This window comes from Mus caroli, chromosome 19 (assembly GCF_900094665.2).
Source record: "Mus caroli chromosome 19, CAROLI_EIJ_v1.1, whole genome shotgun sequence".
In the NCBI taxonomy this organism is placed as follows: Eukaryota; Metazoa; Chordata; class Mammalia; order Rodentia; family Muridae; genus Mus; species Mus caroli.
This window is the reverse complement of record NC_034588.1, coordinates 10,229,541-10,252,767: the sequence shown is the minus strand read 5'-3', so window position 1 is coordinate 10,252,767 and position 23,227 is coordinate 10,229,541. Positions and strand designations below refer to the sequence as shown.

At 38.1% G+C, this 23,227-nt stretch overlaps 2 protein-coding genes across 3 annotated transcripts in view; both read left to right on the top strand.

Annotated features, from left to right (window-relative positions):
* Zfp91 (ZFP91 zinc finger protein) overlaps positions 1–16,608 on the top strand; it is a 31,087-nt gene extending 14,479 nt beyond the window's left edge. Inside the window, exons 3-11 of one of the 2 annotated variants that reach the window (XM_021152550.2) lie at positions 3,938–4,144; positions 4,377–4,413; positions 4,993–5,094; positions 6,041–6,175; positions 6,597–6,647; positions 7,018–7,096; positions 8,197–8,311; positions 12,388–12,487; positions 12,958–16,608. In XM_021152550.2, coding sequence (XP_021008209.1) covers positions 5,021–5,094; positions 6,041–6,175; positions 6,597–6,647; positions 7,018–7,096; positions 8,197–8,311; positions 12,388–12,487; positions 12,958–13,468 — 1,065 coding nt within the window. In that variant the 5' untranslated portion in view covers positions 3,938–4,144; positions 4,377–4,413; positions 4,993–5,020 and the 3' untranslated portion in view covers positions 13,469–16,608. The remainder of the gene's footprint in view (positions 1–3,937; positions 4,145–4,376; positions 4,414–4,992; positions 5,095–6,040; positions 6,176–6,596; positions 6,648–7,017; positions 7,097–8,196; positions 8,312–12,387; positions 12,488–12,957) is intronic. The other variant, XM_021152551.2, reaches the window with a different exon arrangement.
* Positions 16,609–17,637: 1,029 nt separating this feature from the next.
* Positions 17,638–20,025, top strand: Cntf (ciliary neurotrophic factor). Its single transcript, XM_021152555.2, has 2 exons — positions 17,638–18,270; positions 19,173–20,025. The coding sequence occupies exons 1-2, from the start codon at positions 18,157–18,159 to the stop codon at positions 19,653–19,655; spliced, it is 597 nt and encodes a 198-aa protein (XP_021008214.1). The 5' UTR covers positions 17,638–18,156; the 3' UTR covers positions 19,656–20,025.
* Positions 20,026–23,227: the final 3,202 nt, after the last annotated feature.

Here is a 23,227-nt window from a genome sequence, read left to right as displayed (position 1 = left end):
AGAGATAACAGTCAAACACAACAAAGTAAGAATAAACAAAAACCGTCACATGGAAGTTAGACAAGACAAACCAACAGAAGTAAAAATGCCCCAAGAGAAGTCACAACAATCAGAGACCCACTCGTTCATACATTCAGGAGTCCCATAAAATACGAAACTGAAGGCTATAGTATATATACAGAGGATGTGGTACAGATCCGTGTCAGGCCTGTGCTACTGCTTCAATCTCTGTGAGTTCATAAGAGCTTTGTTTACTTGATTTAGAAGGCTTTGTTCTCCCAGTGTCCTCCATCTCCTCTGGCTTTTAAATTCTTTCTGCTTCAGATTCTTCCTTGGGGTTTCCTGAGCTCTGAGGGGAGGTATTTGATGAAAACATCCCATTTAAAGCTGTGTGTTACAAGTTCTGTTTCTCTGTGTAATATCTGGCAGTGGCTCTCTATTCCTTTTTATATCCTACAGGAAGAGTCTGAGACCCTGATGATGGCTGAGTGAGGGACTGATCTGTGATTGTATTGTGGCAGAATATCATTAGAACTCTTTTCTTTCTTTTCTTTTTTTATTTAAAAAAAGTAATAATTTGGTTTTACACTAGATCTTTGGGCTATCTAGTCTCAGGTTTTGGTTGCCAAAGCAGTATTAGATATGGTTTTCATCGTGCAAAGTAGGCCTTAAGTCAAATCAAATTACTCCCATAAGCTTTGTGCCACCATTTCCCTAGCATAATTTTACAAGCAGGGCAGATTATAGATAGTAGTTTTGTGGCTAAGTTGCTGTTTACATTTCTCTTTTGGTAGCCTACAGAGTACCTTCACAAACCAAAGACAATAAAACAAAAGTAAAGGTTCTATGTAGACACTAGCCCACCTTCTCCATGTTCAGTAAGATTTGTGGGAGTTGTTTTCAGCAATGGAGATTTCTGTCAGTTTAAAGAGCAATCTATTGCTTTGTGCTTTCTTAACATCTATAGAAACTTTATTGAGAACTCTCAATTACATATCACTAGCCTAGGAAAATAAATTAATAAAGTTTCTACTTTTTTTTTAGATCTGTGTGACATTTCTCATAGAAATATCTAGGAAGCTCTAGGAACCTGACATACTGGAGATGGGATATAATAAGATACTAGAAACGTTGTATAGTTTTGGAATTGGATGTAGGTAATATTTGAGATTTATATTATAAATTGTGTTCTTAAGCAGTGTAGATTGCTTTGAAGAGATAATGGATATCAAAGTTAATCTAGGGAAACCTTGGAAGAAAACTGTCATCTTTGTTATAAAGTTGCAGATGATTTAGCTTGTTTTCTATCATTGAGTTAAAAGTAGAATTTATAAGCAAAGAATGTTTATGTTTAGCTGAGGTTTTCTAGCAGTACTTAGAAGATGCTGCCTAACTTCTATTTGCTGCTTATATATTAAAAAAAAAAAAGTAGAGGAGTAGGTTACTTAGCAAAAAGAAAAAATAACAAATTTGGTCATTTGAGAAGGTTTCAGTTGTGTCCAAGAAAATAATGCTTTCTGTGGCAGTGTGTGACAGTGTTCTTTTTTTTGTTAAAGAAACTAAATGTGTAGATTGTGGGTTATAAACTATCTCAGTCAGCAGTTTCTAGAATAGACACATAATCAATGGCTTATGACAACACACACACAAATGGTAGATTTACAAAGGATTTTGAGAATTTTTTACCAGCAGAAATACTCGCTACCTAGACTAGTAAGGACAAAGTCAGAGTGAAATGAAAAATTCTTGAGATTAGAACCAAAGTGTAAAGGTATTTCAGTAGGAGACTTAATGCTATCAAAAGGTAGACTCTTGCTACCACCACTGGGCTCAGAGTACAAAACACTATTTACAAAGATTATTCTTAGGCCTTACAATCTAATAGAATTGGCATTTTTAACACTGTAACATGTTTGTTGGACTGCAGCCTTGCCATACGCTTGTGTGGTTACCAGTATGATACATAAGACATGATATTACATTGCTATGTTGATGTCATTATAAATGAATTATAGCATTTTGTTATTTACATGTTTTAAAACCTGGAACTATGCTTTACCAAGAGGTTACTGTACAGGTGAATTTAAATTCATGGTGTGAATCTTAGTAAATTTAGCATCAAGGAAAGACATTCCTGTTAGGAAATTCCTTTTAAGTAATTTTTAGCAACATTGTAGTGGAAATATCATGCTACTCTAGTTCTGAGTCTCTTTCTGAGACCACTTTTTTTTTTTTTAAGATTTACTTATTTTATCAATATGAGTACACAGTAATTGTCTTCAGCCACATCAGAAGAGGGCATTGGATCCCATTGCAGATGGCTGTGAGCCACCATGTGGTTGCTGAGAATTGAACTCAGGACTTCTAGAAGACCAGTCAGTGTTCTTAACTGCTGAGCCATCTCTCCAGTCTGAGACTACTTTCTTAATTTAACTTGGAGCTAATGGTAGAATTCCATGAATCAATTTCTTGGGTCTGTTTTGCATTAGATTTTGTATGAAACAAGGCATTGTTTGGCAATGAAAAGTATTTATTTTACTTAAGAGTAGCAACATCAGGATAAGTGATGTTGTTGATATTTGGAACTTTAATACTTAGCATTGGTACAGGGCTTTTTACCAAGTGGCTAAGTCATAAAGCAGTCTGACTGCCCCCTTTCAGCAAAGATTAACTGCCTCTTAGAGACAGGTGAGACCTTACATTGAAGGCCCCATTGCTGTGATGTTTATAAGGACCACAGCTGTATCATATTCAGGACATGGCATTTTACAGCACAGTTTCCCTCTTGTGGCTCTTATAAGAGTCTTTCCTTCCTTCCACAATATTCCCTGAGCCTTGGAGTAAATAATATAGATGTCCTGGATAGGGCTAAGCACTAAGCAGTCACTTATTCTTTGCTCTGTAGTCAGTTAAGGGTCTCTGCTCACTATCAAAAGAAGCTTCTCTAATCAAAGCATCAAATGGTAAATGTAAACATAAATAAGAGCAATGTGACGTGTCTGGGTAGGAAAAGAACAGTAACAGGTTTCCCTTCTTAGAGCATATACTGGCTCCCTACCAGCTTTGGGGTTTGACCAGGTTTTTCCTGAGCATAAATTTGTTCATAAGGAATGAACTTCAAATTCAGTTCAGAAACCAGTTGATCACCCAATAACAGTCGTGCCATTATACAGAAATGTGTATATCTTGCCTAGCAAATCTTGCCCTGCCTAGAATGCAGGGTCCACATCTGGATGAGACTATTAGTAACTTTTCCAGCACTGTGCAGAGTACATTTCAATCCTATAAAGTCATCAGGGAGCAAAGCATCCAGTTCTATTCCAACTTGATTTTTTGTCTTGCCACTAAAGTATTGGTGTCACCAGCAGTAGATACTGACCATTCAGTTTTGGTGGGCGATTGCCCTTGTTTTTGTTTTTTTAAATAATCTCGCTGGTCTCAATTCGTGGTCCTTCTGTTCTACCCTGAGTGATGGATTACTGGGATGCTGCCTACCACAAGTGTCCTGGTTAGAGTTACTATTGATGTGATGAAACAATGACCACAGCAACTCTTATAAAAGGAAGCATTTACCTGGGGCTTGCTTACAGGTTCAAAGGTGTAGTCCGTTGTGAGCAGGGACGGGCATGCAGGCAGACATGGTGCTGAAAAATGGAGCTGAGAGTGGTACATCCATATTTACAGACAGAAATACTAGGCCTAGGTTGAGCATTTGAAACCCCCAAAGGCCACCCCACAGTGAAACATTTCATCCAAGGCCACATCTACCCCAGCAAGGGTGTACACTAATAGCTCTACTTCACAATAACTAAGCATTCAAATATGCCTATGGGGGCTAGTCCAATTTTTTTTTTCTGCTACTGCTGCTGCTTACAGTTATTAGAATTTTAAGAATGGTTAACTAAAATCTTGAAAAGAATTGTATGTTTTCATCTAGATCCCAAGGAAGAGAAAGAAGATGATTCTGTCCTCCCTCAGGAAGTTTCCATTACTACAACTAGAGCTAGCCGGAGCTGGCGCAGTAGTAGCAGGACCTCTATCTCTCGCCTTCGAGACAATGAGAATACTCGGAGCTCTAGGTCCAAGACTGGCTCATTGCAACTCGTCTGCAAGACAGAACCAATTACTGATCAACTTGATTATGGTATGGTGCAAATACATTATGCTTACTTCAGATACTTAATTGTTTTTTTAATCTTAGATGTAATGCAGAACATTTACCTAAATGTCTTAATTTTGGGGAAGAGGTTATGTAGGTAGAATTTGTTCTAGACACATTGTAGATAGTCTCCATTTATAAAACTGCTTCATACAGTAAGTTTATTTAAATCTTTGGCTATGCAAGTGTCTCAATAAATCTTGTTTTAATTTTCTAGATGTTCCAGAAGAACATCAGTCTCCCGGTGGCATTAGGTATAAAGTTTATTTCATACTTAATATCTTTGAATATTTCATTGTATCAAATGATTGGGACAAATTCTATTTAATAGAATTTTTGAACTGTTACTGAAATTAACTTGTTTTAAGTTGTCACACTTCCACATTTGATCTTGAATGCACCTTAAAATGTAAAACTTTCTGTTTCCTAGTTCAAAAAGCATGTCTTAAGTAACTTCTGTAAGTGTGTTGGGCATCAATATAAAATAGTGTCTTGCTGAGTGCCTTTCATGGTACTTTGATAATTTAATGTTGGCTAATTATTGTGTGATATAACACATTACCAGACATGGAGTTACAAAGTCAGTTTTCTCTTGGTGTCATTGGACAATTATCTCTCATTTTTACTTAAAATGTTATTATCATATTTGTATAGTCTTATGAGTTCTAAGTATTACTTTTAATAAAGTAACTTAGATTGTAATCCAACCAAACCAGATCATAAGGATAGAAATTTTAGATAGTGTAAATTTTGGGCTATGTAAGTATTCTAACTCAGTCCTATTAAACAATTCTTGAAACCAGAATTTATCATTTTTATTTGCTTATTTGTAGTAGTGATGAGGAAGAGGAGGAGGAAGAAATGTTAATCAGTGAAGAGGAAATACCATTCAAAGATGACCCAAGAGATGAGACTTACAAGCCCCACCTTGAAAGGTATGTTTGAAATTTTACTGTATACATGCTGGTGAAAAATACATAGAAATATACTGTTGTTTTTGTTGCATGATTAAATAAATATACAAGTAATTTTAAATGAATGTTTTGGAATTATAACATCTTTTTTTATATAGCCCTCCATTTGATCGATTAAACTTTAATATTCTAAACTATACTATTTAGTGGATATGTGCATGTTTTAATAAGGTTTTCTGGAATGTATAAACTGTTTTGCTTTTTATCTTATGTTTTCTTGAAATTATAGAGAAGACTTGGTTCTTATGTTTTCAGCCTTAGTTTGGGTTACTGTTGCTATGAGGGAACATCGTCACCACAAGCGAGTTGGAGAGGAAAGGGTTTATTTGGCTTTCTCTTCCACATCTATTGTCCATCGCTGAAGAGAGTCAAGACACAAATTCTAATGGTGCTATGACCTCAAGACAAGTGTTGATGTGTAGGCAATGGAAGGGCACTGATTACTGGTTTGCTCAGCCTGCCCCCTTAGAGAACCCAGGACCACCAGCCTAGGTTTAATCCTATCCACAATGGACTAGATTCTCCCCCATGAATCAATAATTTTAAAAAAATCCCCTTGCACACTTGCCTACAGGTCAATCTTATGGAGACATTTTCATAACTGAGGCTCTTTCTTTTCAGATAATTATAACATCAAGTTGACATAAAACTAGCCAGCATAGAGCAATACTTATCCATGGAGGTGTACGTACACATACACACATGTATGCATGTATATATGCATACACGCATCCTTGCTATGGGACAGGGGTATACAGTTGGTATAAAATTATGGTTTGTAAGTTGAGAACCACAGCTTCAGAATAATAAGATAATGATAAACCATAATCTTTAGCCTGCTATTACAGACTACCTTTAATGAAACCTTTGTTAGAATATTTGTGTTGAAATGTTTTTCTGTTTTCAGGGAAACCCCAAAGCCACGGAGAAAATCAGGGAAGGTGAAAGAAGAGAAAGAAAAGAAAGAAATTAAAGTGGAAGTAGAAGTAGAGGTGAAAGAAGAAGAGAATGAAATTAGGGAAGATGAGGAGCCTCCCAGGAAGTAAGTGGGCAGTTTCTACTCAAAGTGGAAACCTACCATTCAAAGCCACTAGTAGATAGTCCGCGTGTGCACACACATCCACATATCCCCAGGCATGGGGCACTTACATTTAATCCTAGCATTTAGAAAGTGGGGGCAAGCAGATAGCTGTATGTATGAGTATGAAGTCACCTAATCTACGTAGCTAGTTCCAGACTAGCCAGGGCTACATAATGAGACCCTCTCTAAGAAACACAAACACACAAAAGACAGATAAATATAAACCCAAATGAGTAATAGAGATAGTATCTTCAGGGATACAGAGAAAGCCAGAAAAATTATCTCAAGTGTGTGTGTTCTCAAAAACCAATAATGTCTTTAGCCATCGATATCTCTATGAGCTTTCATCCAGAATAGTTAACCATTCTTTCTTAAATTACAGGAGAGGGAGAAGGCGAAAAGATGACAAAAGTCCGCGGTTACCCAAAAGGAGGTGAGTGAGGCATTTCTGCTGCTTTTTGTGTCTTACTTAGGTCTGGTGCTAGGCATTTAATTGATTTTCATAAACAGAGGGGGGTGTGGCTTCTTTAAATTTTACAAATGTGGGGGGGGGGGGCTACCTAGTTCCATGATGCACAGATGGTGTGTTTTCATTTTCATTGCATGGTGCTGAGTTGTCTGGAATCCTTAGTGCTTTTTACCTCTTATTAAGTAGCTTGCTAACTTAGTCATGTTGTTTTTAAACCAGCAAACATTTGGCAGTTTGATTACTTATGTACAAATTTTGTGAAACCTATTATCTATTATCACACTATATATAGAATACCACTTCTGTTACTAACTTTCTGACATTCTGGCATTAGAAAAAAGCCTCCAATCCAATATGTCCGTTGTGAGATGGAAGGATGTGGAACTGTCCTTGCTCACCCTCGCTATTTGCAGGTCAGTAAAATACAAGACAGTCTTTATACAGTGTCCATTACTTGTCTCCTAAGATATCACTTTGTGTGGGATTTGTAAACACTGACATAAAATAAAAAGAAAAATGTTCCTAAATATAAAATAACATAAGTTGTCTTTATTCAACCTGTACTGCTTTGATAGAATACCAAAGGCTAGCAATTTAAAGGTCAAATTTATTGGCTTTTGATTCTGAGTTCCTTACAAGTCTTAAGAATGTGGTACCAGTGTCTGGAAAAGGGTTTCTCAGTGTGTGAGGCTGTGGTACAAGAAGGAAGCATGAAGAGAAAATAAGGAACTGACTTCAGTTTGTTAAAAGCTTTAATCCGTCTGTGGGGACAGACACTTAAATATATCTCAATATTATTCATTGAAGACGTTGGAGGATACATTTAAACCTTAGCACATTCTATTAAATAATAGTAATAATAAAGGACTGAAAAACTTGAACCCAAGTACAAGATTTTTTTAGATTCTTACAGTGTTACAATATTTTCCAAAATGGAAGAGCATATTATTGTAACAATACACACAGATACAGAATAACAGATTTTGGCTTTAATATATGTTACCATAAAATGATTATAGCATTCAAACTAGTAATTTCTTAGAGATAGTACAAAATGGACAGTTTTATTTTTCTTTTGAATTTTTTTTCCCCTTAAGTTAATAGATACGTAACTGGTTGGGTTTCTGAGTGTGTACAAGTCTGGTATAAAATGGGGGTGTGAAATGGTGGAATGTTGCTTAGGGAATGCCTGTTAGTCTTTAGCAAGCAAGTATAAGACTGGGGCTTACTTTTGGATTATGATTTTATTATAGTAACTGTAGCTACTGTTTTTTGTCTGGGGCATGTGATGTGCCATTTGGCATACTCATTAATGTGTTTTTATTTTACAAATGAAAACTAGAACTTTGAAATATGTAAGTACATCCAAGATGACATTGCTAGTGAGTGACAGGTGCAGGTTAGAATTTTTTTTCTTCTACTTTTCCTTTATTTAGCTAAATAAATAAATAAATAAAAATAAGAGAGTAGAGAACTTACTTTCTTTTCTTTTCCTTTCCTTCTGCTATTTTAGCACCACATTAAATACCAGCATTTGCTGAAAAAAAAATATGTATGTCCCCATCCCTCCTGTGGACGACTCTTCAGGCTCCAGAAACAACTTTTGCGGCATGCAAAGCATCATACAGGTACATTTCTAAGTAAAAGGTTTACCAGATAGCCAAGCAAACTGCACTTGAGTATAAAGACTGATAATAAAGCAAGATTTTCTAGTACAGGTCTTCTTAAAAAACCTGGAGTTGGCCACTATGAGAGAACGTTATGAAAATAAATATTAACAAAATATAAACAAAAAATTTAAATATGACGCTTTTGAATTGGGCTGGGTCACATGTTTATAATCACAACACCAGTAAAACTGAAGCAGGAGTTTGAGTTCCCAGCCAGACTGGACTATATAGATAGAACCTGTTTTAAATGGTGGTGATAGAAAAGATGTAGGGTCTCATTAAGACTCCTGGCTGGCTTGGAACTCACTGTGTAGACCAGGCTGGCCTCCGGCTCCCAACAAACAGTCCTGATATAGTCTCCCAAGTATTATAATTGACACTCACTGATTTTCTAGTCTTAAATAGCCTTCTTGAGATAAAACACTTGCCCTGGAAGAAGGAGGACCAGAGAGATCAGATACCCTAGAACCCATGTACGAGCCAGGTGAGCATGCTGACTGGCTGTAATCCTAGTGCTTGGGAAACAGTATTTCTAGGGCAATCTTACTGGCTAGCTGAAATCAGTGCTCTCTGGGTTTCACAAGCAATCCTGACTCAAAGAAGGAGGTGGGGAGCGAGCCCAAAAGACTCAGCTTTAGTCCTTTTTATGTACCATACACATACAAAAATAAATATTTTAAACCAACAAACATGAATATTACAGGGCATGGTCAGCTAGAGCTTTACAACATTTATTCTTGACTTCTGAAAAAAAAATTTTTGTAATGGGAATATGGATCTTTTACTTAGCATATATTCTATGTCAGTTGTAAACTTAAACATAGCCATGCTAATCTGTCTACTGAATAACACTGAATGGTGTTTTTTTCACCTAAAAAAATCTCAGAAGTTTAGCAGTTAAGCAGTTTTTGTCAATGGTCATTTAGTTAAACTAACAGAACCAGGACTTTTCAATTATGCTGCAGGTAAATACTTGACAGTAAAGGTGGAAACTTGATCATAGCTGCTCAGGAATAAAGTAGAGTGAATATTAATGAGAAAACCTAAACAATAAGAGAGGTTTGTTTTCATTTCTGTTTAACTGTTAAGTACTTTGAGGTGATTATATATAGAGAGATCTTAAAATCTAGTTACTGAGCTTGTTTGTAAATTTCTATAGAAATAACTTAGACACAGAAGCTGGTTGTTATGGAATAAACTCAAATTCTAGTCATTTATAGTCACAAACAATCTTGATGAAATTCTATTTGAAGCATAAATTGAGTCACCTATTCCAATATATATACCATGTTCAATTGGTATATAATATTAATTGGATATGTCTTACACTTCAGAATTACTTGTGTTCTCACCTCAATCTTGGACAATAAGACTTAAAACTCCCTTTGAAAAAAATATGTCCCTCCTTTAGCTGATAATGATGCATATACCCTGTCAGATGCATTCGCAGCATAGGTGCTTGTCAGTTCTATTAGATTCCTCTTCACTCACTTGTTGTCTTAGCTGTGCAAAAGCGTTCTGATTTTTATGAGGCTTGTTACTTGTCAGTTGTTGGTGTTGATTCCTGGGCAGATGGGATCATATTCAGAAAGTCCTTTCCTACACCTTTTATCTTATATTTTCTTCTAGCAGTTTTAGTGTTTTATGATTCACGTGGAAGTCTTTGATACATTTGTATTTAATTTTTATAGAAGGTAATACATACAGGTCTAATTTCAGTAGACATCTAATTTTTCCAGCAGCATTGAAGATGCTGTCTTGTCTCCATTGTTTGTGTTGGCATCTCTTTATTATTAAATTTTATAATCAAGTAAATTTACTTTAATAATTTTGTAATTAAAATGTATTACTGCTATAATAAACACCATGCCCCAAAACAAATTGGGGAGGAAAGGGTTTATATTGCTTACATATCCACATTATAGTCTATCAGAGGAAGTTAGGAACTAAAGAAGATGCCATAGTAGACATTGTTTATTGGCCTGCTCAGCATGCTTTCTAACCCCAAGGCTAGCAGTGAACTGAGTGAGTGCCTGCAATATCAATCATGTTTTAGTCAGGGTTTCTATTCCTGCACAAACATCATGACCAAGAAGCAAGTTGGGGAGGAAAGGGTTTATTCGGCTTACACTTCCATACTGCTGCTCATCACCAAAGGAAGTCAGACTGGAACTCAAGCAGGTCAGAAAGCAGGAGCTGATGCAGAGGCCATGGAGGGATGTTCTTTACTGGCTTGCCTCCCCTGGCTTGCTCAGCCTACTCTCTTATAGAACCCAAGACTACCAGCCCAGGGATGGTCCCACCCACAAGGGGCCTTTCCCCCTTGATCACTAATTGAGAAAATGCCTTACAATTGGATCTCATGGAGGCATTTCCTCAACTGAAGCTCCTTTCTCTGTGATAACTCCAGCTGTGTCAAGTTGACACAAAAATAGCCAGTACAAATCATTAATTAAGAAAGTGTACCACAGGCTTACCCACAAGCCAGTCTACTGGGGGCATTTTCTCATTTGAGGTTTCTCTTTCAAAGTAGAGCTTATATTAAACTTTATACATAATACTAGACAACAGACCATCTTCAAATATCAGGTGACTACACTTATGTGTACATGTGTTTAGGTTGTGTCTTTTATTCCATTGATCTACACATCTATTTTAATGCTGCTACCACACTTTTTTATTGTAGTTCTGAAATATATTTTGAAATATAGAATGGTAATTCTTCAAGTATTGTTATTTTTTGCCAGGATTACTTTGGTTATTGAGGATCTTTTAGAGTTATATAAATAACAGACCATTGCAAGCATTTTCATTTGGATTGTGTTACATCTATAAATGTCTCTTGATAAAACAGTCATTTTCACAATATTCTAATCCATATTCGTGGGAGGGCTTTCTGTTTTGTAGTGCATTTCTCAGTGTCTTTATTCAGATATTTAGTTTTCATCATCAAAATCTTTTACCTCCAGATTTTATTGCTAGATATTTTAGTTTCTTTAAGGCTAATGTGAATACGCCCATTATCTTGTTCTGTGTTGCATAGAAAGCCTGCTGTAATTGATTTTTTTTTTAAGTCCTACAACTTTATAGAAATTGTTGATTCTAGAAGATTTATGGTGAAATTTTTGGGATCTTTGTTATGCATAGTGTATCATGTGCAAATAGGGCATATTTGACCTTTCTCCTACTTTTGTATACTTTTAATTTCTTTCTCTTATCCTGTTGCTTCAGCAATGTTGAAAAGGAGATAGTGGATATCCCTATCTTGTTCCTGACATTGATTGATTGATTGACTGATTAGTTAATTGATTTGTTGGTTTATTTATTTTGGTAGAGAAATTTAGATTCACTTATCACACATAGTTCTAGGTGTGTTTATCCAGGGTTCCTGGAAACGTTTAGTGATGCCTTGAATATGGGCAACAGCACTATACTGCCAGCTAGATTAAGGAAGTATGAAATGAACTGAGGAATTGCATTCCCCTCCTGTTTCTGGATATTCACCATGGACGAAGCTTTCCCTCCAATGAATTGCAGTAGTTCATCTGTAGATGAAATAAACCTTTCTTCAGTTACTTGTCAGTTACTTGGTCACAACAAGAAATGATGTAACTTAAGTCTGTGAAATGTTTACCCTTAACTAGTACCTCTAAAAAAAGTTTTAAAAAAATTCTTAGAGGTTGTCATAACAACATATCATTACTTCTCAGTTGGACTCCTGCCAGATCCACCCTCCTCTGGTGTTTTGTTTTGTTTAAATAGACTATCTCACAATAGATGTCTTCTTGGCCCTCTACCTCTTAATATCTTTTTGTGATACTTAGTGATTTTAAGATCTTTTCTTAACACAGTGATTCTCAACCTGCCTAATGTTTGGTGTTAAATTTAGCTTCCTCAAAATACTTTCTCGCTGTAAAGAGTGTGTTGTGTGCTGTAGAGTGACTGCCAGAAGACCTGATCATCTGCAAACTTGAGAAAGTACTTAGCAGGTGCCTTGCTGGATGGAGCGTTAACCACTTTGCTTTTCTTCTTAGACCAGAGGGATTATATCTGTGAATATTGTGCTCGGGCCTTCAAGAGTTCCCACAATCTGGCAGTACACCGGATGATTCATACGGGCGAGAAGCCATTACAGTGAGTGTTTGCTTACTAGTGAACATCTGGGTAGAAGTACATTTATTTCACATGGAGATTTATCCCTTAAAAACATTTCAGTTGACACTGCTATTTACTTTTACTAAATTAAAGACTGAATATCTATTGGGGAATTATTTGCTGCCTTTTTCTTTGCTTTACTGTTCTTTTTAAATATATTTTTACTAGTTTGAAAATTCTTCCTTAACCACTTACCACCAAACCCAGCCCCCTTATGTAAATAACCCATGAATGCAATTTATGCTGCCTATGTCCTTAAGTATAGATAGAGTGAAGTGTGCTTGTTTTGTTGTTTCTTAAACATAAAAAAAAATTATTATTATTTTTTTTTTTTAGTTAGATTTCCTAATCCTTCCTAAGTATTATATGGATATGTAAGTTTTTCAGTTCTCACCTGGCCCTTAACTTAAGATCCTCTGATTGATCATTTACTTTTGGATTTCCTTTAGATGTGAGATCTGTGGATTTACTTGTCGACAAAAAGCATCTCTTAATTGGCACATGAAGAAACATGATGCAGACTCCTTCTACCAGTTTTCTTGCAATATATGTGGCAAAAAATTTGAGAAGAAGGACAGTGTAGTGGCACACAAAGCAAAAAGCCACCCTGAGGTGCTGATTGCAGAAGCTCTGGCAGCCAATGCGGGCGCCCTCATCACCAGCACAGATATCTTGGGCACTAACCCAGAGCCCCTGACACAGCCTGCAGATGGTCAGGGGCTTCCTCTTCTTCCTGAGCCCTTGGGAAACTCAACAGCTGGAGAGTGCCTACTGCTAGAAGCTGAAGGGATGTCAAAGTCATACTGCAGTGGGACAGAACGGGTGAGCCTTATGGCTGANGGGAAGATCTTTGTGGGAAGTGGCAGCAGTGGGGGCACTGAAGGGCTGGTCATGAACTCGGATATACTCGGTGCTACCACAGAGGTTCTGATTGAAGATACAGACTCTACTGGACCCTAGTGCAAAGGAAGACTTTGGGCACTGGGACAGTGCAGACTTTGTATTTAAAAGATAAAAAGGACAAAAAAAAAATTTAAAGCATTTAAAAATCTAGTAAAATAACTGAAGGGCCTGCTCTTTGCATTGTGGATCACAACACACACACAGACACACACACACACCATCCCCATTCCCTAAACTCCCTTTCCTTATCCTTAAAATATTGATGTAGCCTTTACCAGAAAGGTTGATGAAAAAGCAGCAACATGCTAGGTTCCAGCCAGCAGCAGACTTCCTGCTCATTGGCAGATCTCCTTTTTCNCAACCTATAACTCTGATGTGCTCTGGATCAGCTTTGAACTCATAACAGTATATTACTATCATCTAAATCTTTTCTCCTCTACTACTGCCCTATGGCTCTGGCTTCTTCCCANTGCAACAACCAACTTACCCTCAAATATTATATAATTCTATTTTCCGGAGGCTGGCAGCTTGACTTGGCACTTTAGGGNTCCTTGGCAGGATGCTGTTAAAACAGCACACATCTCTCACCCCTCTTCCATTACTCACTGGGTTTGGGGAAGGAAGGATACATGGGGACCACCTCCCTCCCTTTCAATGGATCCCAGCACCTCAGTTCCCCCCACTCCTGAACCTCCATAATGCTCTTAATGGTGCTCACTTGCTTGGAAGCAGGCTCCCAAGAGAGAGGGGACTGCCCTCTGTACAGTCTTTCTGGCTGAAAGATAGGGCTCTGTGTCAGTGAGAAAAGTCCCAGGCTAATGGCAGAAATTTGCACTTTGAACATGTGTGTTTTTGTGTTGTGGAACCTGAGATTCCTTATTTATTAATGGAAAGTCTGATTTTTTGGGGGGANGGTCTTTGTTGCTATGTTTTGTGGGGCTGGGAGAGTAGATTATTCTGACATGGGATCCTTCCTACAAGAGGTACTTTGAAGGCAAGGCTTAGAGTTAAAGAAGCACAGCCAGCCTCTAAAATCATAGTTCTCCAGTGGCCTTTAAAGAAAGCTGGTCCCCANCACTAACAGAATCACTACAATAGCCTAGTGCTTTTTTGGAAGCCTTAGGGAAGTTTGATAGGTTTGTGGTAACTAGTGTGCTCTTTGAGATTTTTAAGAGCATTTGAGATACAAGAGTTTTGAGGGGATGAGGAATGTTGGTCAAGGTCTGAATCACATAAAAGATTTTCTTCTGTGAATTTANCTTCTCTTGTCTTCACCATTTCTTTGCATATATATTCCTGCTGGCCCCTTGTTTTGATTTTGGTTTTTGTTTTGTTATTGGTCATTCCAGCTCTCAGTGGAAGACCGGACCCTGTCATTCATGAAGGAACAAAATCTAAACGTTCTAGAGATTTGGTTAAGAGTAAACTGTTCTGTCTTATCTCCTCTTTAGAAGAGATAAAGCTTCAATAGACAAAAACAAAAGTAAAAATCTATACGATGATNTTTTTTGGCTTTCCCCAGAATTATCTATTTTCCTCTGAGTAGAGATTTTAATACCCTGTGGCATTAAAATTACTGTCATTGGGAGACAGGGATCGTATTTTTGCATGCTTCTACCTCTCAAAAGACTGAAACCCTAATTCAGCTCATGTTTTGAGAATGAGGAGTGCAGTTCTTCCTGTGTGCTTGAGAATCAGCCACTGAAGACCGGGCCAGTTGTCAGCAACACGTGATGACTATCGGGAAAAATAAGACTTTGAGAACAAAATAAGGAGCAGCTTGTTTTTCACAAACACTAAAACTGTGGAGTTTATCAAATTTTCTCTGCTTGATTTTTTTTCCCCCAAAAGGAGAATAGCAAAATGTCATCTCTGAAAGACGCTTACTATACACCCACCTATGTCGGTGGTTGGGATGCCAGGGAGAGGGAGGAAGACACCTACAGGAACAATCTTAAACACATTATTGTTTCCTCTAGAGTGTTGCAGATTTAGCCACCCCTCCCATATGAGGGGAGAAAAGGCATGAAGACAGGCTTTCCTGCCCNACAGAGTTTGCAGTTGACCTTGCTACATTGCATAGATTTGAAAATACTGTAAGAGTAATTAAAAATGGATCTGCAACAAAGTTGCTCCTCTTGACACTGTTTATCTAGTATCTGTGTCCTACACTCANCCTTTGTTTCTCACATTTAGAATGTCTCCAATAAATTAGATAGATCCACCCACAGAAAAACAAACTGCATTGAAAACATCTCACTTTTNTGGGATGGGGAAAAATATGTTCTTTTCTGTACTTCACTCCCTTCCCCATAAAAGCAACTAGTTCTAATACTTAGAAACTTCCTGTCCTCTCATTGGGGTTGGGGTGGGGCTTAAAGGGGGCTGGGTCATCTTAGCTGCTATCTGTTGGCAATAAGTTTTTTTTTAGCAGTTTGCAATAAATTTTTCATGAACTTCATATTCCTTTTGAGAGCTAGTGCTAGCATAATAAATGTGTATGAGCAAACTAAGCCCCTACCCATTTCCTTTTTTCCCANGCCAGTCATTTAATTGTCCTTCGAAGGAGTCCTTTTAATCTTGAAAATAGGTAATTCATACTGATGGTTTGTTATCTTTTAAGTCATACGTCCATCTTCAATTGGCAATTCTAAATTCTTAGATAATATAGTTATGATAATTACTCGGTATTTCTGGGAGTTATGCACCCTCCTTGCTTGCATTGCTAGCGTATTTTGCATAATTAGACCCTAACACATTTAAAGGGTTTAGTCAGACACTGGCTGGGAGTCCTGGGAATGAGCAGAGAAAACATCAGCATGGAGCACTTGGACCTCCCTTGTACCTGTTCAGAGGAAGAAAATCAACTAACTATATACCAACAACCTAAGTGAGGTCTTACAGCCTTGTGCAGGGCTAGTTTCCCTCCTTTCTATCAGTTTTCCAGTATACTCAAGAAAATGGGGACACTGTAATGGAGCAGTTGTATTTCCCGAGACTTTGCCTGTTGAAGTGTGCAGGGCCCTTTTCCTGTGAGGAGAGGTAGATGGTTACTTGATCTAGGCTTAAAAGTTATGTAAAAGAAAAACGTTATAATAAAAGGGAGACTTTGCTTTTAAAATCTTGTTTCCTTTTAATCTAGGTAATCATTCAAAATAAGTATGTAAAGAAGAAAAATAAAAGTTGTCTTCCTGGAAGCAACTGGTCTTCCTTGGTTGTACTGAGTTAGTCATGCGAGGATAAAACAGTTGATGCTGCTAAATGAGGAAAACATGCCCCTTTTGTATGGTGCTATTTGCTCTTTGTTAAGAGTTGGGAGGGCTTCTAATGCAGAGAGGCCTTGTAGCTCTGTGTTTGGCAGACTCCAAAGGGTGTTTTGGTTGCTTTCTAGGGGATGTTAAGGATACTATGAAGTACAGTTTACTCTGACAATGACAAAACCGTGGTTGCATTTAAGACCAGTGCTTAACAAAGCTTTTATGTCAAGTTCTAACTTTAAAAAAAGAAAACATAATTCAACCTTGCTAAAAAGTTCTATGGCAGCCATTCCTCACCTACGTCAATTTGCTACTGAGATGGCAAGTGTTTGAACTTCTTGGCAATATCTGTGATATAAAATGGGGACATTGACTTCACTGACCTATTTCGGGTTGAAACTTTGAAACTTGAGCCTATTAACTTCACCCACTAAGTGCAGTACAATAGAATGACAGGTCTGTAAGACCTTTTTAACTCTTTTGTCTTCATTTCAAAGCCTTGTTCATTACCTTGCTAAGCATGGAGAATGACTGGGACTGGGAAGAAAAAGAAGCATGTTGTCACTTGAGTGAAAGTGCCTGAGAAATGTTACCAAGTTTGGGTTGGGTGTTTCCTTTGGGAGAGAACAGGCCTAAACAGTGTCTTTCACATCCTGTAGCTACCAGGAAGGCACCATGATTGAGATTAGAGATGCTCCTTTAGCTAATTTTTAAACAAGTCTAAACCTTAAAAATAATGGGAACGGAAAGATGGCTATAAATGACCTGTATCACATAGTCTTTGTTTCTTGCACATATCATGAGTTACCCAAAGAAATTGTAAAGTCAGTGTGAGGTGGGGGGAAATAAAGCCAAAGACCAATGCAGAAATATGAATCTACTTTATTGTATTAATTTCTTAGATAAAAAGTACTTAGATAAAAGGCATCAAATGAGAAAACTACCCCCAAGACTAATATTCAGCCCAGAATTACTCAAGATTCCAATGAAGTTTAAATGTGTAACATAATGTCTGACTCATTTAATAAATGACACCTATTTCAATACTATATTTTGCCAGGATAAAACAAAATACAGTGAGCATGGAAAGTAGAAGAGTAAAATCAAATTATATGTGTAAATACTAGACTACATTAGGCAGGGGTGGGTGTCAGGAGGATTAGCGTGATAGTGACCTTGTTGCTAAGTACAAAAGCAAAACAATGACATAAAAACAAGTGCTAAGTACTGAGTGGAGGAGAGATGAAGGCAGACGCTGCGGGGAAAAAAAAAGACTGATTAAAAGGGCCCTTTGATTCCACAGGCACAAAATCCACAGCCAGGAATTTGCTGCCACCTCTGAGTCAGGAAGGGGGTGGGGATGGGGGTGCACAATCCCATTAGAGAATGCCCAGTAGATTTAGTCTGTGGGAGTCACATTTCTTATTTGGACTAGTGAAGACAGAAGCAAACCAGCTCACTTATTTCCTGGGACAGTTGATTTAGGGGATGGCTTTCGCAGAGCAATCACCTCTGACCCTTCACCGCCGGGACCTCTGTAGCCGCTCTATCTGGCTAGCAAGGAAGATTCGTTCAGACCTGACTGCTCTTATGGAATCTTATGTAAGTTGTCTATTTTGCTGTTGTCTGGTTGTCTGTTTTCAAGTCTTCTAGCCCAACTCTTAACCATCATGTTCCAACCCCATAACCGGTTATGAAAACACTAGTGTGTGTGTGTATTTATGGTATAGCTCCCTAGTCATTCATATATTAAGCACCTATAATTTGACATGTTCTTTCCCTTGAGAAAATTCACACAACCTTACTGTCTTCATCCAGGCTGTTTAAGGTGGACAGGTCCTTCCTTAAGTGAGAATATACATTATTTGGTTGCCTTTTTTCTGAATCCTACCAGGGTAGACAGTAGGCTTTCAAAGTTGTAGGTTCTTCATATAATTTTTGAACCTTAGAAATAAAAAGGTTATAGGATTAAGAAAAACTATATGGGGTTTTAGAGAAATGTATAGTTGCCCTCTGCACAGCATAAGCTACTTATATTTTAGTACTCCACATTAGAATACTTATGACTAAATAGATCTGCCAAAAAGTCTTGAGAAAATGTCAAATTAACCACAGTTCTGGGCTTGTTTTCTCATAAAAGGCCACTGTCTAAAAGACCTGCTGTGGTAATATCCCAGGCCTCTCATCAAAGTTATAAATTTAAGTTCTCTAAGAATTGAAAACTTTTGAAAAGCCTTGCCAGTTATGAGACTCAGTGTCCAAAGAGATGGACATAAAAGCCAGTTGTATTCTAAAGGATTGATTTCACCTTGAGAGTGAACATTGAGGATAGGGAAATTCAGGCAGTGCTGTGGAATCAGGACTCCCCATATGAAGGGTTTCCATTCTAAGCATTTTCTTAACAACTTGGATCACTGACTATGGAAGTCAAGGAAATTGTATTTGTGATTGAAGAAGGAAATTGAGATGATATGGAACATATGTTTTGCTATATCCTTGGCCAGGTAAAACATCAGGGCCTGAATAAAAATATCAGCCTTGACTCAGTGGATGGTGTACCAGTGGCAAGCACTGATCGCTGGAGTGAGATGACTGAGGCAGAGCGACTCCAAGAGAACCTCCAGGCTTACCGTACCTTCCAAGGGATGTTAACCAAGCTTTTAGAAGACCAGAGAGTGCATTTCACCCCAACTGAAGGTGACTTCCATCAGGCAATACATACGCTTACACTCCAAGTTTCTGCCTTCGCCTACCAGCTAGAGGAGCTAATGGTGCTTCTGGAACAGAAGGTCCCCGAAAAAGAGGCTGATGGGATGCCTGTCACAATTGGAGATGCTGGCCTCTTTGAGAAGAAGCTGTGGGGCTTGAAGGTCCTTCAAGAGCTTTCACAGTGGACTGTGAGGTCTATCCATGACCTCCGTGTCATTTCTTCTCATCACATGGGGATCTCAGCACATGAGAGCCATTATGGGGCCAAGCAAATGTAGCTGTTAACTCTTCCCTCTGTCTCCCTCTTTGATCTAATGGAGTATCGGTAGTTCCCCAGGGGCCTAGTTGTCTCAGCATCAATTTTGGAAAACCTTAGACCACAGGCATATTTCATCAAGTAGGGTTGACCCACATATGAACAGAAGATATACATGGTTATTATTCTGTCTATGCATATGTGTGTACATGATTTTGTCTGTATTGGTGGTATAATAAAGTATAATTAGGGCACTATCTTTCCACCTTAGTGCTTTACCCTTCCTGATCCTAAATAACCTTTCCAGGTGTTTAACAGTCTTACAGGCAGAAGAGAAATTGTAACTAGTTTTGGTTGACTTCTGAAAAGACTGAATAAACAAATTGGAAGTCCTAGACTGTCTTCATTCAAACTAGCCTGATAAAAAGAGCATTGCTGTGCAGAGGCAGTGAGTGTGCCATGGCAACCTTCCATCTTAGTTGTGGAGAGGAAGATGTCTTGCATTCTATCCTAGCATTGAAAAGCAGCTCTTGTTACTCATCCTCAGGAGTCGGCAGCATCCCACCATGTTAAAGGAAATATTTGTTGCCCACACTGGGCAAAGCGCAGAAATTACATATCTTCAGATTACATTTGAGAAAGAAAAGAAAAAAATGAGGCCTGCAGTACTTCTGTAGTTGGGGCTGAGGATATGCAGGAACAGCCTGGCTTAGCGTTGACTAATTGTACTTGTATATTGGGTTAATCTCAGTTTACAGCAAGTTAACAGATCTGTCATACATATAGGTACTGTGACCAGATGTTCATGGGCAGAGGGGTAGAATGCTACTCAGGTTAAAGTGTCACAAGACTAGCACTCTACGTTCTCCAGGTTTAGTTATGAAGGGAGGATGGGTCCCCAGTGAGAATGCCAGAGATTCTTAAACACACAGTAAAGCTCTACGTTTAATGTTCTTGTGAGAAACACATGGTGTGGAAGGCTAAGGAAACACATTCCTGGGGAAGGTCATTTACAGTGAGGGCTGTGCATTATGAATCCAGAGTTTGTTAGTATTTGTTTTTATCTTTAAAACCCCAAGAGATGTTGAGTTGAGGACCCAAGTCTAACCACATTCTCCCTCACTAGTGAATCATGAGTCAAGGAGGGCTAACTTCCATATAAGTTGCATGATACAGGGATGTGTGACTCATCTTGTATCCTCTCCTATAAGGAATTCCATACAGGGTAGTATGGAACATACTAAGTACATGACAGGACTCAGCCAAGCACTGTGGCAGCTCAGGGGAAGCAAGACCCTGCTTTGTACTGTGTTTGTGGAAGTGCAGTTGTGTATGTAAGAAATAAAGAGTCCAAAACTATAGTAGATTATAAAGAATTGAAAGATTGAGCTGTTGAGATGGCTCAGTGGGTAAGAGCACTGACTGCTCTTCTGAAGGTCATGAGTTCAAATCCCAGCAACCATATGGTGGCTCACAACCATCCTTAACGAGATATGGCGCCCTCTGCTGGAGCATCTGAAGACACCTACAGTGTACTTACATATAATAAATCTTTTAAAAAAAATAATAATTGAAAGATAAGCTAAAGCCACAAGGAAGTATGCTTCCCAGATTGGTGGAGTACAATATAGAATATCCTTGAAGATAGAAACATTAAGAGTTGACTCCTAAAAACAAGTTAGACAACAGTAAACATCTGAAAACAGTAATCACAATAACAGGCCTTTTTGTTTTATCCCATTCATGATTTAGGTATAGATAGTTAATTTTCTACAAAGTTAGAAAGGCTTATTTCATTCATATTCTTAAGTTCTGTTTGTCAGGAGCATTTTTTTTTTTAATTAGTACATGTTAACAAAGTTCGTGTTTAAATAACGGCATGGCTACCTACAATTTCATTATGGGGAATAACCAGCAGTCTACATCGTGCATGATTCCCCCCCCCCAGGGTTTTTGTGTCTCACAGGTGTAACAGATGACAGGATTTTCAGAAAACTCATTGATGGTACGTGGCAGCACCCCAGCACACTGGAAGTTCAAGGATTGGGAGTTAGAGGCAAGCTTGGACTGCATAGTAAGAATCTGGGTACACATACATACCTCAAAAAGAAAAACAAGAAACTTACAGTATGCCTCATAGTGTATAGAAACCCTTCAGGAAAAAAAAAAAGTGGGAGGGTCTGGGAAGATTTTTCAGTAAGAGTTGTTTGCACTGTTAACAGGAGTTTGAGTCCCCAAGTAAAAGTTGAACATAATTTTATGTGCCTGTAATGCCATCACTGGAGAACAGAGCCTGGGCAGATCCTTTGGAGCTCCTTAGCAAAACAGTGTCCACCAGGCACTGATGGTGCCTGCCTTTAATCCCAGGACTTGGGAGGCAGAGGCAGGTGGATTTCTGAGTTCAAGGCCAGCCTGGTCTACAGAGTGAGTTCCAGGACAGCCAAGGCTACATAGAGAAACCCTGTCTCAAAAAAAAAAAAAAAAAAAAGTGTCCTATGAGACCCTGTTTCAAGACAATAAAACAATAATAAATGAAAACATGTAACTACCTGTTTTGACCTGAGCATTCATGCAAACTCATGTACTACACATGCACACACACACAACATATTAAAAAAAAAAAAAAAAGAAAAAGGTGGTTGAGGTCGTGGACACTTAATCCCCATGCTCAGGAAGCAGAGGCAGGAAGACCTTCATTGAGTTCAAGGCCAGCCTGGTCCAGCTCTAGGACTACATAGATACAGTCTCAAAAGAGAGATAAAAAAGATAAAAGGTATATAGGTACTTAGCCATATAACACAAATATAAACTGGAGTGAGATATAAATGTGTAGACAATGCATCATGTTTATCAGAAATTCATAAAATTGAATAAAGGGCTGGCAGTGTGCTAGTGTACTAGGTGTATCTTCATAATACAGGTACTGTGGACACATTGATTCTATTCATAGCTTATATGGCAGCAAATATCTTGCTGAGCTTAAGGAGTGGGGTGTGTTTCAATGTGCATGAATCCCAGTGACTCACAAAATAAGTGATTCTATGCATAGAATCTCTAGAAAATCATACTAAGATATACAAATTTCAGTTTTTCACCATTAACCTTTACATTGTTTAAAAAAAAAAAAAATCCCAGAGATCTCCCCTCCCCTCCCCCCAAAAATTTTAGCCCTTTCTGAAGAGACATTCTGTTTCCTTAAATTGCATGAATGAGGCCTGACAAATTTGCAAGTTGATGATTTGAAAGGCTTACAAATTAGCACAAACTTGAAGCCAAGTGTAGAATAGAATCATCTTTAAGATTCTAGGAATTGAAGGAAGTGATCATTTTTATAAAACCTGAGAGTATAAAGTCATAGCCCTAGTATTGCTGTTATTTTAGGCTGCTGTGAGTGACAGCCCAATGAATGAGTGAATGAATGAATGACACTGTTCTGACCTTTGCTCAGAGGAGGGAAAAACGGTAAGTGGTTTTGAGTGACTTGATCATGGGTACCAGAGCATCAGCTCATTTATGACTTTTCTTAAGGGGTAAACTTGAGACATAGGAAGCAGGCCTCCACCAAAATGATGAACAGGGAGTTGAGAATTCAAT

What these genes read in the sequence shown, in the direction of transcription:
- Cntf (XM_021152555.2), top strand. Translation starts at nt 18,157, where the DNA reads ATGGCTTTCGCAGAGCAATCACCTCTGACCCTTCACCGCCGGGACCTC. An exon ending in CTGCTCTTATGGAATCTTAT is followed by an intron (nt 18,271 to 19,172) that starts GTAAGTTGTCTA and finishes ATCCTTGGCCAG; the next exon opens with GTAAAACATCAGGGCCTGAA.